Raw genomic sequence first — 11,673 nt, 5'->3', positions numbered from 1 at the left:
TAATGACGTCTTAATTGGAGCAGTAATGCCGGTACCCGCTGCTCCTTGGCCGTAAAGCTGTGAATGACATTGCACCTCACCACCCGGCACGCGACAATGCGCGGAGCAGCCAATCATATTCCAGAAAGCGGGCAGGACTGCTTGACGAACAGCTATCTCATCCAATCAGAGTTTTACAACAGGCATCAGTGCCCGCCTTCACCCCGCTTGTAGCCAATTAGGACGCAGCAGTAATTACTAATTCATCACATTGCAAAGGGGAGTGACGCAGTTATTGTGGACCTGCAGATACTCTACGCTTTCTTTTTTTAATATGACCTGAAATAACGTCCTTTTCCAAGCCGTGGACGTCAAGATCGTCATAAAAAAAGCAAAGAAGAGCAAAGAAGAGGACCTCCTGCTGTCATCTGGCTGTATGTCGAATCTCTCCACCCCTTGAATTGTGGATGCCATTCCGGTTGGAGGTTGCGGTACACCCCGAGGACTAGATGCGATAACCAGGACGAGATATGCCGCAGCCCAAATCACGAAAAATCGCCATCCTCGGGTACAGATCCGTAGGTGAGTCCCGACCATACGACGCACATGCAGGGGGGGGGGTGGCACCGTAGGGGCCTCGGGGAAGACGCTGAGGCTAAATTTCATTGGCCTTTTGTGTGAATTTAAGTCCATCATGGGAGCCGTGTACGCCTCCCAAAGCCCATTAGACGTCAATCATAGGAAGGAATGCATGCGGACGTCTCACAGCGGGCGATGAGCGCCACCAGGTGAGACGCGGCCTTGGGGTTTTTTATCACATGAGGCCTCCCGTTATGTGTCCAACAACCATATATATGTATATATTTATATATTTGGACCCTTATTGAAGTGTTCCCATCAGTGACCCTAACCCTGGGATGAGTGCCATATGCTTTGTGGAGGACCACCAGGATTTGACGCATTGCTGTGCGGTTCATTTTATATTATCTGAAACCAAAAGGAGCGCAATGTGTATGCGGCGGAAGGATGTGCACGATGGCAAGATGGCACACGCAGATAGAAGAAGGACTTTAGGCCCAGCCACCATACAAGCACTGGCGCTAACCTCAGTAATATTCCCACAAAGACATGGATTGTGTTCATGGCTGCATACCTACCCGATAAAACATGTGTGTGCGGATTATTTTTGTAGGCTTTGGTAGGCCTTCTGAACTTTCACTGATATTCTGATGAGCATTTTATTTTTTTTAGAATGTGGTTGTCATAAATCCCTTTGTCATCTTAAAGCTGAATATACCCCTGAGCCACAGCCCTCTATTGATGAACACTCCCTGTGAGGGACTGCACACCAATATTTGGAAGCTTTTAACTATTGATTTCCACATTTCAAATGATATTCCAATATGTAAAAGGTCCCTGTTTATAATATTCCTTTGTGTTTTGCAGGAAAGTCCTCCTTGACTATTCAGTTTGTGGAGGGACAGTTTGTGGACTCCTATGACCCAACAATAGAAAATAGTAAGTGGCAATTTTACTTGATATACAAACAGGAAATCTGAGCTCAGTTTAGTTAGTAGACGACAGTCTGAAGAATAGCCACACTTGAATACACCAGATTGTATTGCATTTAATAGTCCGTCTGCTCTTTTTGACTGTTATGTTATATTTCATAGAAGTATACAAGTTATTTTTATGACATAGGTGTGGTCTTAAGGAAAGGTGTCCACCTCCCATATGAAACACTGTTGAAAACCCTGATACATTTCTTGACACTTAAATGTGTATCTCTTTTTTTTTTGTGCAAACATGTGAGACACTTTTCCTGCTGTGATTCATCAGTTAATCATGTGTAAAGTCATGTTTGGTATTCAGGCGTTTGGTCAGAGCGCTCTATTATACAAAGTTGCCGTGGATGGATTTTGAATGCAACATAAACTACTGCAACTAAGAGTTATTTTCATTATCAATGAATTATTTGTTTTATAAAATGTCAGTAATTAGCAAAAGTCCCAAACTCAAAAAATGCTCAGAAAAGCTCAAACGAACTTAAACAAATCAATATTGTGTAATTATATCGCCTCCGTTTGACATTTTATCCGTTCAAACTGACAGTCATCCTGTCTTTTTGTTTTCATGTAAGGGTTGCTAGTTATCATCAGTATAGACATCTCAACTGTGCATCCTGATGGATCTATAACATGATGTCACTGAAAGAAAAAGAATGATAACAGAGAGTTGTTACCCAGCAGGGCGTGATGGTTCCAAACACGACACCAGCTGATTTCACCAGTTTCCACACAGAAAGAAACTTCCTTTTGAGGCACTTTTGGGAAGTCTGCTGGTCCTAAGTGGAACAAGCTTTGAAATCCCTGACTTAGAGAGTGAACTTTGCTTGAATGTGCTTCCACGGTACATTTTGCCCAAATGAGAGAACACACTGTAATCCATCAACCTCCTAAACACACATATTCCCAGACACCCCAGAGATTTGAGTCTAAACTTTACCTGAGGGCTGTTTTTCTTTTTCCCGACATGTTCGCTCACATATAGCCCTGCGTTTCTCGAGTGTGTGGTCTGTATCTATAAATATTCTCTGGGTGGTTAACATAAAGTGGAGTGTCAGCAAGATGCTGCAGGCAGTGCAATCCCTCAAGTCCTGTAGATAATGTGACCCATCTCCAGGCAGATATCGACATTCCTGTGCTGGATGAACTCAGTGGTACCAAAATGGATCCGTAAAGAGATCTGCACACTGAAAACGTAGAGTAATGAAGATGCAGTGTAGTACTGTATCGTAGAGATGGTGTTGTATTTTCCAAATGTATTACTCTTGTTTTAAAAGGAAAGCGTTGCTCTCCATCCATTAAAATGTTGGATTTCTAATTTCTATCATATCTAATGTGTCTTTTCTTTTAACCGTAGCATTTACTAAAATGATCACGATAAATGGACAAGAGTACCATCTTCAACTGGTAGACACGGCAGGACAGGTATGCTGATTGATTTCCATTTAAATATGTGTTAGGATTGTGTTATGCCCTAGTCTAGTGTACATTTTGCTTCATTAAAGGGCAACTACGCCCATTTTTTAAATTCATACATGTTATTTCTATTGTCGAAGACAGACCAAAAATATTAGTAAGCATGGTCCACAAAATCAGTCTCCCAGTCATTGTTTATGGGGCATCTCTAGACTTTATGCTGGATGACTGTTTGAGACTTATTTCTCTGGCTTCTGGTTTTGAGAGGGACGTGTCTCGATATTATAAATTACAAAAACTCTGCCCAACGACCTCTCCTGACTTTTCAAGGTCAATGCCTGACCTTAACTATCTTTTAAAGGTTTTGCAAATTGTGGGGTGACACCTAGCCACGACTTTTGAGAGCTCACAAATGTTCTTTGACCTTTCCTAGTCCATAGAAATAACATATTGGAATTTCTTAATTTAGGTGGCATTCCCCTCTAATTAGTCAGAATTACTTAAAATGTATTATCTTCCAAATACTAATTTCTTCCCAACGTCTTGCTCTATAGGATGAGTACTCTATCTTCCCACAGACCTACTCCATAGATATCAACGGTTACATTCTGGTCTATTCCGTTACATCCAATAAAAGGTCAACTTTTACTTCCCCTTTTTTAAAAGCAAACAAATCGGTATGAAGTTCTGGCCAATGAGTTGAAATGCTGAAGAAGAAACTTTCCCCTCCTTTCTTCCAGCTTTGAAGTTGTACAAGTTATCCATGAAAAACTATTGGACATGGTGGGAAAAGTTCAGTAAGTATTGCTGCTGCTTGTTTTGCTGGCCAAGAAGTGACATACATGACAATGTGCCGTTTCCTTTTCCCTTTAATGCAGAGTTCCAATTATGCTTGTCGGAAACAAGAACGACCTACACATGGAGCGGTATGGCCTACCACACACCTTCATTGTACATACGGTCCACCAGAGACCAAAAGCTTGAGGGCAGACATACACAACTCAACATTCCTGACATCTGACACACAAACAGAAATACAGAGCAGATAATATTTGGTTCACAGGTGATCCAAAAGCAATTTGCCATTTGTACCAACCAGGCTGTGTGCGTTTGTGTAGCCCCGCAAAAAATATACCCTACTCAGTGGAAGCAGAATTGAACTCTGTCGCCTTACTTTGAAACATTTATGCGTTTCATCCTGTGTTTTCTTTTTTTTCCTCAGGGTAATCAGTTGTGAAGAAGGAAAAGCATTAGCCGAATCCTGGAACGCTGCCTTCATGGAGTCCTCAGCTAAAGAGAACCAGGTAAGAGATCATATTCAGCATCAGGCGTACCGAGGCTTCCATATCTGAGTGTTGCTGCCAGCTTGATGGTTGCCACCATTTCAACAATAACTCTGGAAACAAGTAACCACAGGTGTTGCAAATGGATCCAACGACTTTGTGTAATGTGAATGTAGAACTATGACCCGGCTAGTTCCCCTCAGCCTAAGAGTGTCGGTGTCTTTCAGCTGATAGTTTTGGATTAATGGGTGATTAATCAGCATTGTTTCCAGCCACAGCTATTTAGTAACAATGCTATTTTTGGCAAAAAAGATTCTTAAAAAAAAAGAAAAAAAAAAGAAAACAGGAACCAAAGCTGAAAGAGACTCCAAATGAATGCTAATGCTGCTCTGTGTCTTTTGGAAGTGTAAATAACACTATACACTGCCCCCAAGCGGCCACAAATATGAATTCATGCACATTTTACAAAGGTTCAAAGGTTTATTCACCAGAGCCTCCAAGATTCAGCAGGTTGCATTTCCCTCCTTTTCATCCAGGGAGAGACTGAAAGTCAACAACAAGACCTCTCTTTCCATTTTTTCATAATCAGGAAGTCTGTTCATCTGCTTCAAATCAAGTTATCAAGTGTGTGTGTGTGTGTGTGTGTGTGTGTGTGTCCCTTTCAGACCGCAGTGGAAGTTTTCCGGAGGATGATCCTGGAGGCAGAGAAGATAGAAGGTGGCGTGCAGCCAGGAAAAACGTCCTGCTCCATGATGTAGAGCCGCCCACTCAACACACAGGACACTGCACTGGGATATCCCGTTACTTGAAGGCTAGCTGCCAGTTCTCCTCCACCTCAGCTGACTCCACCCCTCCAGGGTCCTACATATCCAACATTGTCTATTTATGGCTCTGATTCCACTGTTATTTATCAGTATGTCCTATTCCCTTTTGTCATCCTCATTTTTCTTTTGTGTGTTTGATAAAAGAAAAAAGGATGAGTGGCGGTTCCCCTGTCTTCTATTTACCACAATCCACCCCTCCTCCATCTCTGTGCTCGGCGCCGATGCGAAACACAGAACTTGGGTGTATCAGAAAAAAGGTTTTCCTGTGTTGGGTTATAACGACCACTGTAACTAAGGCCAGAGATAGTAAATGGCATGATGCATCGTAGCTTCTCATTATGAAGCTTCCATATAGGCAATGACTCCTTCTCTGTTTAAATAACAAGAGATAAGCGAAATGTCATGTCTGCCATGCATACGCTCTGAAAATGGATAAGTAATCACAGACGTTTCTTCTGATACATCACCAGCTTTGTGGTGCCTCCAATATATTCAGCTCTTTTTCTACTTAATCTCCACGCAGTACCCACTTCTCTGTCCCTCAGTTTGTTTTCATAGCGGTTACTGTCAGCCCCAAAAAATCTGCATCCATTTTCTAATGTTGAAAATGTTGTACAAATGTTTTTGATTGTAATCATTAAAGCAAAAAGTGGTTATGTAAAGCAGGGTCAAGTGTGGATTTTTTCTGGCTGATGAGGAAGATTTTTTTGTCACCTGGGAGGCAGAGCAAGTTTATTTTGTTACCTTTAATGTATAATTCAAATTGCTTAACAGAAGGGATAAAAAAAGACTAATAAATACACTAGATGCACAACTTTAAAAGGATAGAATGCACAGAGGATAGTGCAGAATGGATAATACATTCAGAAGCAATAGAGAAACATTAAAATATTGTATTTATTGAAACCTTGTTCTACCTCTGTTGAATAATAACTAAATGCTGCTTTTCCATATTGTCTTTTGAACAATTGGCATACCACTAAGTGATGACCTGAGAGGTCACATGTAATTGGCCTATCGATGGTACATTAAAGACGGACGAGTATTTTAAAAGTTCTGTTGTTAACTGATGTTATCTCACATGAGAGATGTCTGTTTTCTGTCTCTGCTCTTCTCACTGGTTTGAAGTGGGCGGGGCTCGGTTAGAAAAAAAGGTGATTTTAGATTTTAAAATCTGAATCTGATCAAACTTTGAGGTAGGTCTTGGACACGAATATTAAAAGTAATTAAGGAATGAGGTCAAGGGTCAGTCCTGTGCTCTGAATTAGATGAAGCTGTCTCAGCACCTGTGAGAGAAAAGACCATTACAATAACACAACCTGCTGAAAATGAAACTCTTGCCTTAACCTGAATCCTCTAACCGTATGAAGACTTTGTTATTGACTTGGAAGAGATAAGAATAAGAACAGGCACGCGCTCTTTGTCAGACTGTTTTTATTTGTCAAAGGAAAGGATTGACAGAGCAAATATAGTTTTGAATTCAAACATGTGTTTGCCCCTCAGAGATAGTCCAATTCATTGTCATTTCAAAAGGTGTTGCACATGTCGTCTGTACAACACTTGATATTAATGTAAGAGTTCATTTTCAGCATTTCACAGTCGAACAGAGCCATGCATTTCTGGTATTGGCCGTCTAAGAGAGGAGAAAGGAAAAGGAATTAAAAAAAGTAGAGCCAATGCACAGTATCTGACATCTTGACATGATTCACAAACATCTGCCCAACAGTTTTAGTTTTTTACATGAAGCTGACTTTCTACTGAATGTTATGATGCCTGCTACTGTTTCGCCACAAGAGGTCTCAAGCTGTTTTCTGACTTAATACCATTGGTGCCCACGGCCTTAGTTTTGGCACCATGCATGCACACATTTTTATTCAGGGAACTTCTCCTTTTACTTGACTTATGATTTCCAGGAAAGATAATGTTAATACTTGAGTGTGGTAATCAGTGTTTGTTAATAATAGAATAGCTTGCGTATGTGTAGAAACTCACATGGTGCTGCGAGGAAGCTGGCAACAGCACAGGCATCCTTCTCTGGTTTACAGGTCTCGACAGTGAGCTCACAGGTTCCTCCGGCCTTCCTGGAGACACACCGGTGGCAGTTCAGGGCTTCACCTGAAAAAACAACAACAACATTTAAGCAGTCATTGTGTTTCTGCCTCTGTGGCCTGATCATAAAATAAGATAATCCTTTATTAGTCCCGCAGTGGGACTAACGTGTTTCCTGTCTGAATCTCTCCAGGAACTTTTGCAACTTGTCAGTCAGATTGAATCTTTTCAGATATTAGAAGTGTGCATGAAGCGACATAAAATCATACTGCGCTCACACAGATGACTTTAATTCCTCAGATAAGATTACAAGAATCTGCTGCAAATAAAAGAGCGTGTGTTTGATTGCCGGAGAGGTCGGTGAGTATCGTGTTCCTGTACAGTGAAGACGTCCCTATTGCACAGCAGGAAAAGTTTGTGTTTATTCAGCGGAGAATCAGTGCCATGACTCACCAGCTGTAAACAGCAAGGCGACGGTTAAGGCCAAGACCAACAACTTCATCGCTCTGTCCAATACTGCAGCCTATAAGACACACAGCACATGTTTGATTATACCAGACAGAGTGTACAATACTTCCAGTTTCATGATATTTCCCTTTGAACAAAGTTTAACTGTGAGACTCTTAACTAGAGTTGATTATGTCATGATTTGTATATAACATATGCAGTTTAAATGATTAAAACAAATATTTCACATGCATTCACAGTGATATTGACATCTGATATATGTCAAATAAAATGTCTATTAAATATTGTTTCCTGTGTTCATACCTTGTAGATTTGTCTCTGTTTCTGCTGACGACTGAGATGTGTTCAGCCCCCTTCCCTCTTTATATACCCGTTCATACTTTGGGCCGTCATGGTAACGTCCTCCTCAGTGGTTTTTTCTCTGTTAAGTCAATATGCTCAGCACCTCACTGGGTACACTGTGCTCGGTCAGGGGTTACCGTTTCCCAATGCTTCGATTCCTGCATTATGCAAGAGCTGTCCACCCATTGTCCACAATGTATATAATTTATGAGGCTTTTGCAGATAGTAATGTGTGCGTTTTTGTCACAGACGCAGTTAAAGATGTATATTAGCTGGATTAAAACCTTAAGACGACAAGAGGATATTAGTGAAAGGAACATAATGTTTACTCGAGGTGGATTATACCTATGACCTATATGAGGTGTAATACCTTTGGCTCAGTGCTCTTTAACTAACCTCGGCTCCAGCCCCATGAATTGACTCCAAACAAAGCCAGAATGGACTTGAACTAGCACACACTAATGAAAGAGACTGAACGACTGGAACCCTCTCTCTCTCCGCTGCCATACACATGAACTAAATGTTGCCCCAAGAGACCAACTTACTTCATTTGGCGCAGGAAATTACCTCGATTTGATTTGACTGAAGTCCAATACAACATGATTTTAAAATCTACACACCCAAGAAGACAATATATTTTACATTATACTTCTTGCTTTGATTGACTGCTTACTGTGAATGCCAACGCTTGTTGAAATTTCTTATCTTTCTTAGCCACTCAAGTGCATGAAATACTTTCAAATTGTGTGTTTCGTGTCCACTCTATGTCCCTGTAGATAGAGTGAGAGAGATAGGGGCGCTGAAGTATATTATAGAGTGTTTTTATCCTGCTCCACCTGCCGAGTCTTAAAACTGGTGGCAAATTTGGCAAAACTAAAGGAAATGTTCATGGGTCAAGGTCTAAGTAGATCCAGGGATCTCGTCCAGATCAGCATCAGAGAAACTTCAACAGACAATGATCCGTAAAGAAAATCTGGAGGAAAATCTGCTCTTGGAGTAGGACATCTGTGCTGCTCTGCTCATCCCGCAGCCATCAAAACTAAGACAAGGACCACGTCTCGTGATTTCTACATTTTCCCAGTTACTTGACCAACTTGTCAGCTGACAGATTATTTCTTGTGCCGGGTCATACATGTCCTTTTTACCTGTTTGCCTGTCTTACCTCCCCTTGTCTTGACCACCACTCAAATATTCTTTCCACCTTTCTGCACTAACATCCCCAATTTATTGTCATTGTTGTTATTTTTTATATATTGGTCATACATGTTGCTACCCTGTTGTCTTTTTACATTTATCCTGTCATTTGTAATTTAAATATGTATGTACTTTGAGAGCGTACGTGTAACTGGAGTCAAATTCAATAAAGCTGATTCTGATTCTGATATTATTCAGCCACTCCGACTCAGTGGAACATCACTCCCAAAACCCAATCGTAGCAAAATCTCTTTCTCTCCCTCTTTTGTTTTGCCCCCCTCAAGCCAAACTCCAATATCAGCACTAAGGGAAAGTGTCCATGTGGCAAAATGTCTAAACCCCCCATTGTTGTGCTTTTGTTGTCTCTGCCTCGTGATACCGCGACACACTCTATTGGCCATATATATCTGGGTGTCCACATATTTCAACTCTTAGACTGTGTGACTAGTTTGGAACAGCTAACAGTGGAAAATGTCTCAGTACTCAGGAAAGGTGAGTAGCACAACAAGGGAGTGTGATGCAGCGACGGTGGAGCCTTCCCAAACTTAATACAACCAAAAGGCATTACTGTAGCTGACTGGTCCAACTTGTAACGGTGTTGAGTGGCATCTTTCTGACTATTGATTGTATAAGTATTTGTTTGGAGAAAAGTATTTCAATCTTTACAGATCGTGTTCTATGAGGGAAAATGTTTCACCGGGAGGAAACTGGAGATCCGCAGCGACTGCGACAACTTCCAGGACCGTGGCTTCATGAACAGGGTCAACTCTGTCCGCGTGGAGAGCGGGGCCTACATCTGCTTTGACCACCCGGACTTCAAGGGCCAACAGTACATTCTGGAGCACGGAGAGTACCCCGAATTCCAGCGCTGGAATGCCCATAACGATCACATGGGCTCCTGCAAGCCAATCAGGATGGTAAGAGTGTGTTTGTGAGAGAGAAAGAGAGAGAGAGAGACCCCAGGGACGGACACATATTTGGTTGTGAAAAAAAGAAAAAGAAGAAGAAGAAAAAAAGGAGCATGGCAGACTGGCATTTGTTCACATCTGTTTTTCAGATAAACCAAAGTAGTGATGCACAAAGTAGTCGTAGTCGTAGTAGTGCAGAGGCATATTCACAGCTTGACACATCACTTTCTGATGTCTAAGAGCACTTGAGACATACTTTGTAGACTGTGAGCAAGACAGCTCGCCCTCCATGAACATTTAACAATTAGATGTCAATAGGCACAACTGTTGGTGCACTCAATACAGCGCCTTTAAGAGAAGACCTCGAAACTCGGCAGCGAGTTGAAGGCAAACATGTCTGCTGTAACTCAGCGAGAGGCTTTGTCATTATCCTCCACAGCATGGAGAGCACTACAGAATGGAGCTGTTTGAAGGAGACAACTTCTCAGGCCAGTGTGTGGAGCTGTGCGACGATTGTCCGTTCCTGCAAGCACGAGGCCTCACCAAGAGCTGCGTCAACTCACTCAAGGTTTATGGAGATGGAGGGTACGTATCTCTGCAGCAGGAGGACATCATGTTACGTTTAACTTGCTGTGGGCACATAAGCAAAATGTGCTAGAATATTCTAATGTATTCAATGACAGACTTCTGTGAAATAGATTGAACCGAGGTCTACCTTTTTAAAGGAGAATAATGTAATGGAAAGGAGAATAATGTAATGATATATATATATATATATATATATATATATATATATATATATATAAACATGTGCATACCACAAGTAAGACAGTGTGTGGAACATGGAACATTGATTTTAGACACTATATAAGCAGATAGAACTCTATCAGATATAGTAATATAAATATAACATATATATACACTACCGTTCAGAAGTTTGGGGTCACCCAGACAATTTCGTGTTTTCCATGAAAACTCAGACTTTTATTTATCAAATGAGTTGCAAAATGAATAGAACATATACTCAAGTCATTGACAAGGTTAGCAATAATGATTTTTATTTGAAATATTAATTTTATTCTTCAAACTTTGCTTTCATCAAAGAATGCTCCATTTGCAGCAGTTTATAGTGTATAGCTTCTCTCACTAGCATAACTGTTTTCAGCTGTGCTAACATAATTTCACAATGGTTTTCAAGGGTTTTCTAATCATCCATTAATCTTCTAAGAACACAATGTACCATTAGAACACTGCAGTGATAGTTGCTGGAAATGGGCCTCTATACACCTATGTAGATATTTCATTAAAAACCAGACGTTTCCACCTAGAATAGTCATTTACCACATTAACAATGTATAGAGTGTATTTCTGATTAATGTAATGTTATCTTCATTGAAGAAAACAGTGCTTTTCTCACATCACTTTCTATCCCCATGGCTTACATGCATTATTATAACATGTCACTATTCAAAGTTTATTTTAATGTTATTCCTTTATTTTTGCAAACAGCTGGGTGCTTTATGAGGAGCCTAACTACCGCGGCCGCATGTACATCGTGCAGAGAGGAAACTACTGCACCCACATGGAGTGGCAGGCGGAGAACCCCAACATCCAGTCTATTCGCAGGGTGGCAAACTATTTCTAA

The 11,673-nt window shown here is 41.0% G+C and overlaps 3 protein-coding genes across 3 annotated transcripts; 2 read left to right on the top strand and 1 right to left on the bottom strand.

Annotated features, from left to right (window-relative positions):
- Positions 1-247: 247 nt before the first annotated feature.
- On the top strand, positions 248-5,726 carry rheb (Ras homolog, mTORC1 binding). Its single transcript, XM_034556509.1, has 8 exons — positions 248-561; positions 1,426-1,497; positions 2,902-2,969; positions 3,515-3,597; positions 3,701-3,757; positions 3,839-3,886; positions 4,183-4,264; positions 4,909-5,726. The coding sequence occupies exons 1-8, from the start codon at positions 510-512 to the stop codon at positions 4,999-5,001; spliced, it is 555 nt and encodes a 184-aa protein (XP_034412400.1). The 5' UTR covers positions 248-509; the 3' UTR covers positions 5,002-5,726.
- Positions 5,727-6,486: 760 nt separating this feature from the next.
- On the bottom strand, positions 6,487-7,994 carry ly97.3 (lymphocyte antigen 97, tandem duplicate 3). The gene is made up of 4 exons (XM_034556194.1): positions 7,888-7,994; positions 7,570-7,639; positions 7,060-7,182; positions 6,487-6,700 (listed from the first exon to the last, which is right to left on the bottom strand). The coding sequence occupies exons 2-4, from the start codon at positions 7,616-7,618 to the stop codon at positions 6,594-6,596; spliced, it is 279 nt and encodes a 92-aa protein (XP_034412085.1). The 5' UTR covers positions 7,619-7,639; positions 7,888-7,994; the 3' UTR covers positions 6,487-6,593.
- Positions 7,995-9,567: 1,573 nt separating this feature from the next.
- LOC117746827 (gamma-crystallin N-A-like) lies at positions 9,568-11,673 on the top strand. The gene is made up of 4 exons (XM_034556138.1): positions 9,568-9,612; positions 9,789-10,037; positions 10,468-10,613; positions 11,538-11,673. Exons 1-4 carry the CDS (start codon positions 9,592-9,594, stop codon positions 11,671-11,673), a joined length of 552 nt encoding a protein of 183 aa, XP_034412029.1. The 5' UTR covers positions 9,568-9,591.

Source organism: Cyclopterus lumpus, chromosome 17 (assembly GCF_009769545.1).
Source record: "Cyclopterus lumpus isolate fCycLum1 chromosome 17, fCycLum1.pri, whole genome shotgun sequence".
Lineage (NCBI taxonomy): Eukaryota > Metazoa > Chordata > Actinopteri > Perciformes > Cyclopteridae > Cyclopterus > Cyclopterus lumpus.
Note: the sequence above shows the minus strand (reverse complement) of the source record. Positions and strands in the feature narration are given on the sequence as shown.

Bases quoted from the DNA above. Each gene is read 5' to 3' on its own strand.
- rheb (XM_034556509.1), top strand. From the start codon at position 510: ATGCCGCAGCCCAAATCACGAAAAATCGCCATCCTCGGGTACAGATCC. The intron at 562-1,425 runs GTGAGTCCCGAC...TGTGTTTTGCAG, and splicing joins CCTCGGGTACAGATCCGTAG to GAAAGTCCTCCTTGACTATT. The intron at 3,887-4,182 runs GTATGGCCTACC...TTTTTTCCTCAG, and splicing joins AACGACCTACACATGGAGCG to GGTAATCAGTTGTGAAGAAG.
- ly97.3 (XM_034556194.1), bottom strand. From the start codon at position 7,618: ATGAAGTTGTTGGTCTTGGCCTTAACCGTCGCCTTGCTGTTTACAGCT. The intron at 7,183-7,569 runs GTGAGTCATGGC...TTGTTTTTTCAG, and splicing joins CGCCTTGCTGTTTACAGCTG to GTGAAGCCCTGAACTGCCAC. The intron at 6,701-7,059 runs GTGAGTTTCTAC...CTCCTCTCTTAG, and splicing joins CAGCTTCCTCGCAGCACCAT to ACGGCCAATACCAGAAATGC.
- LOC117746827 (XM_034556138.1), top strand. From the start codon at position 9,592: ATGTCTCAGTACTCAGGAAAG. The intron at 9,613-9,788 runs GTGAGTAGCACA...CAATCTTTACAG, and splicing joins TGTCTCAGTACTCAGGAAAG to ATCGTGTTCTATGAGGGAAA. The intron at 10,038-10,467 runs GTAAGAGTGTGT...TATCCTCCACAG, and splicing joins CCTGCAAGCCAATCAGGATG to CATGGAGAGCACTACAGAAT.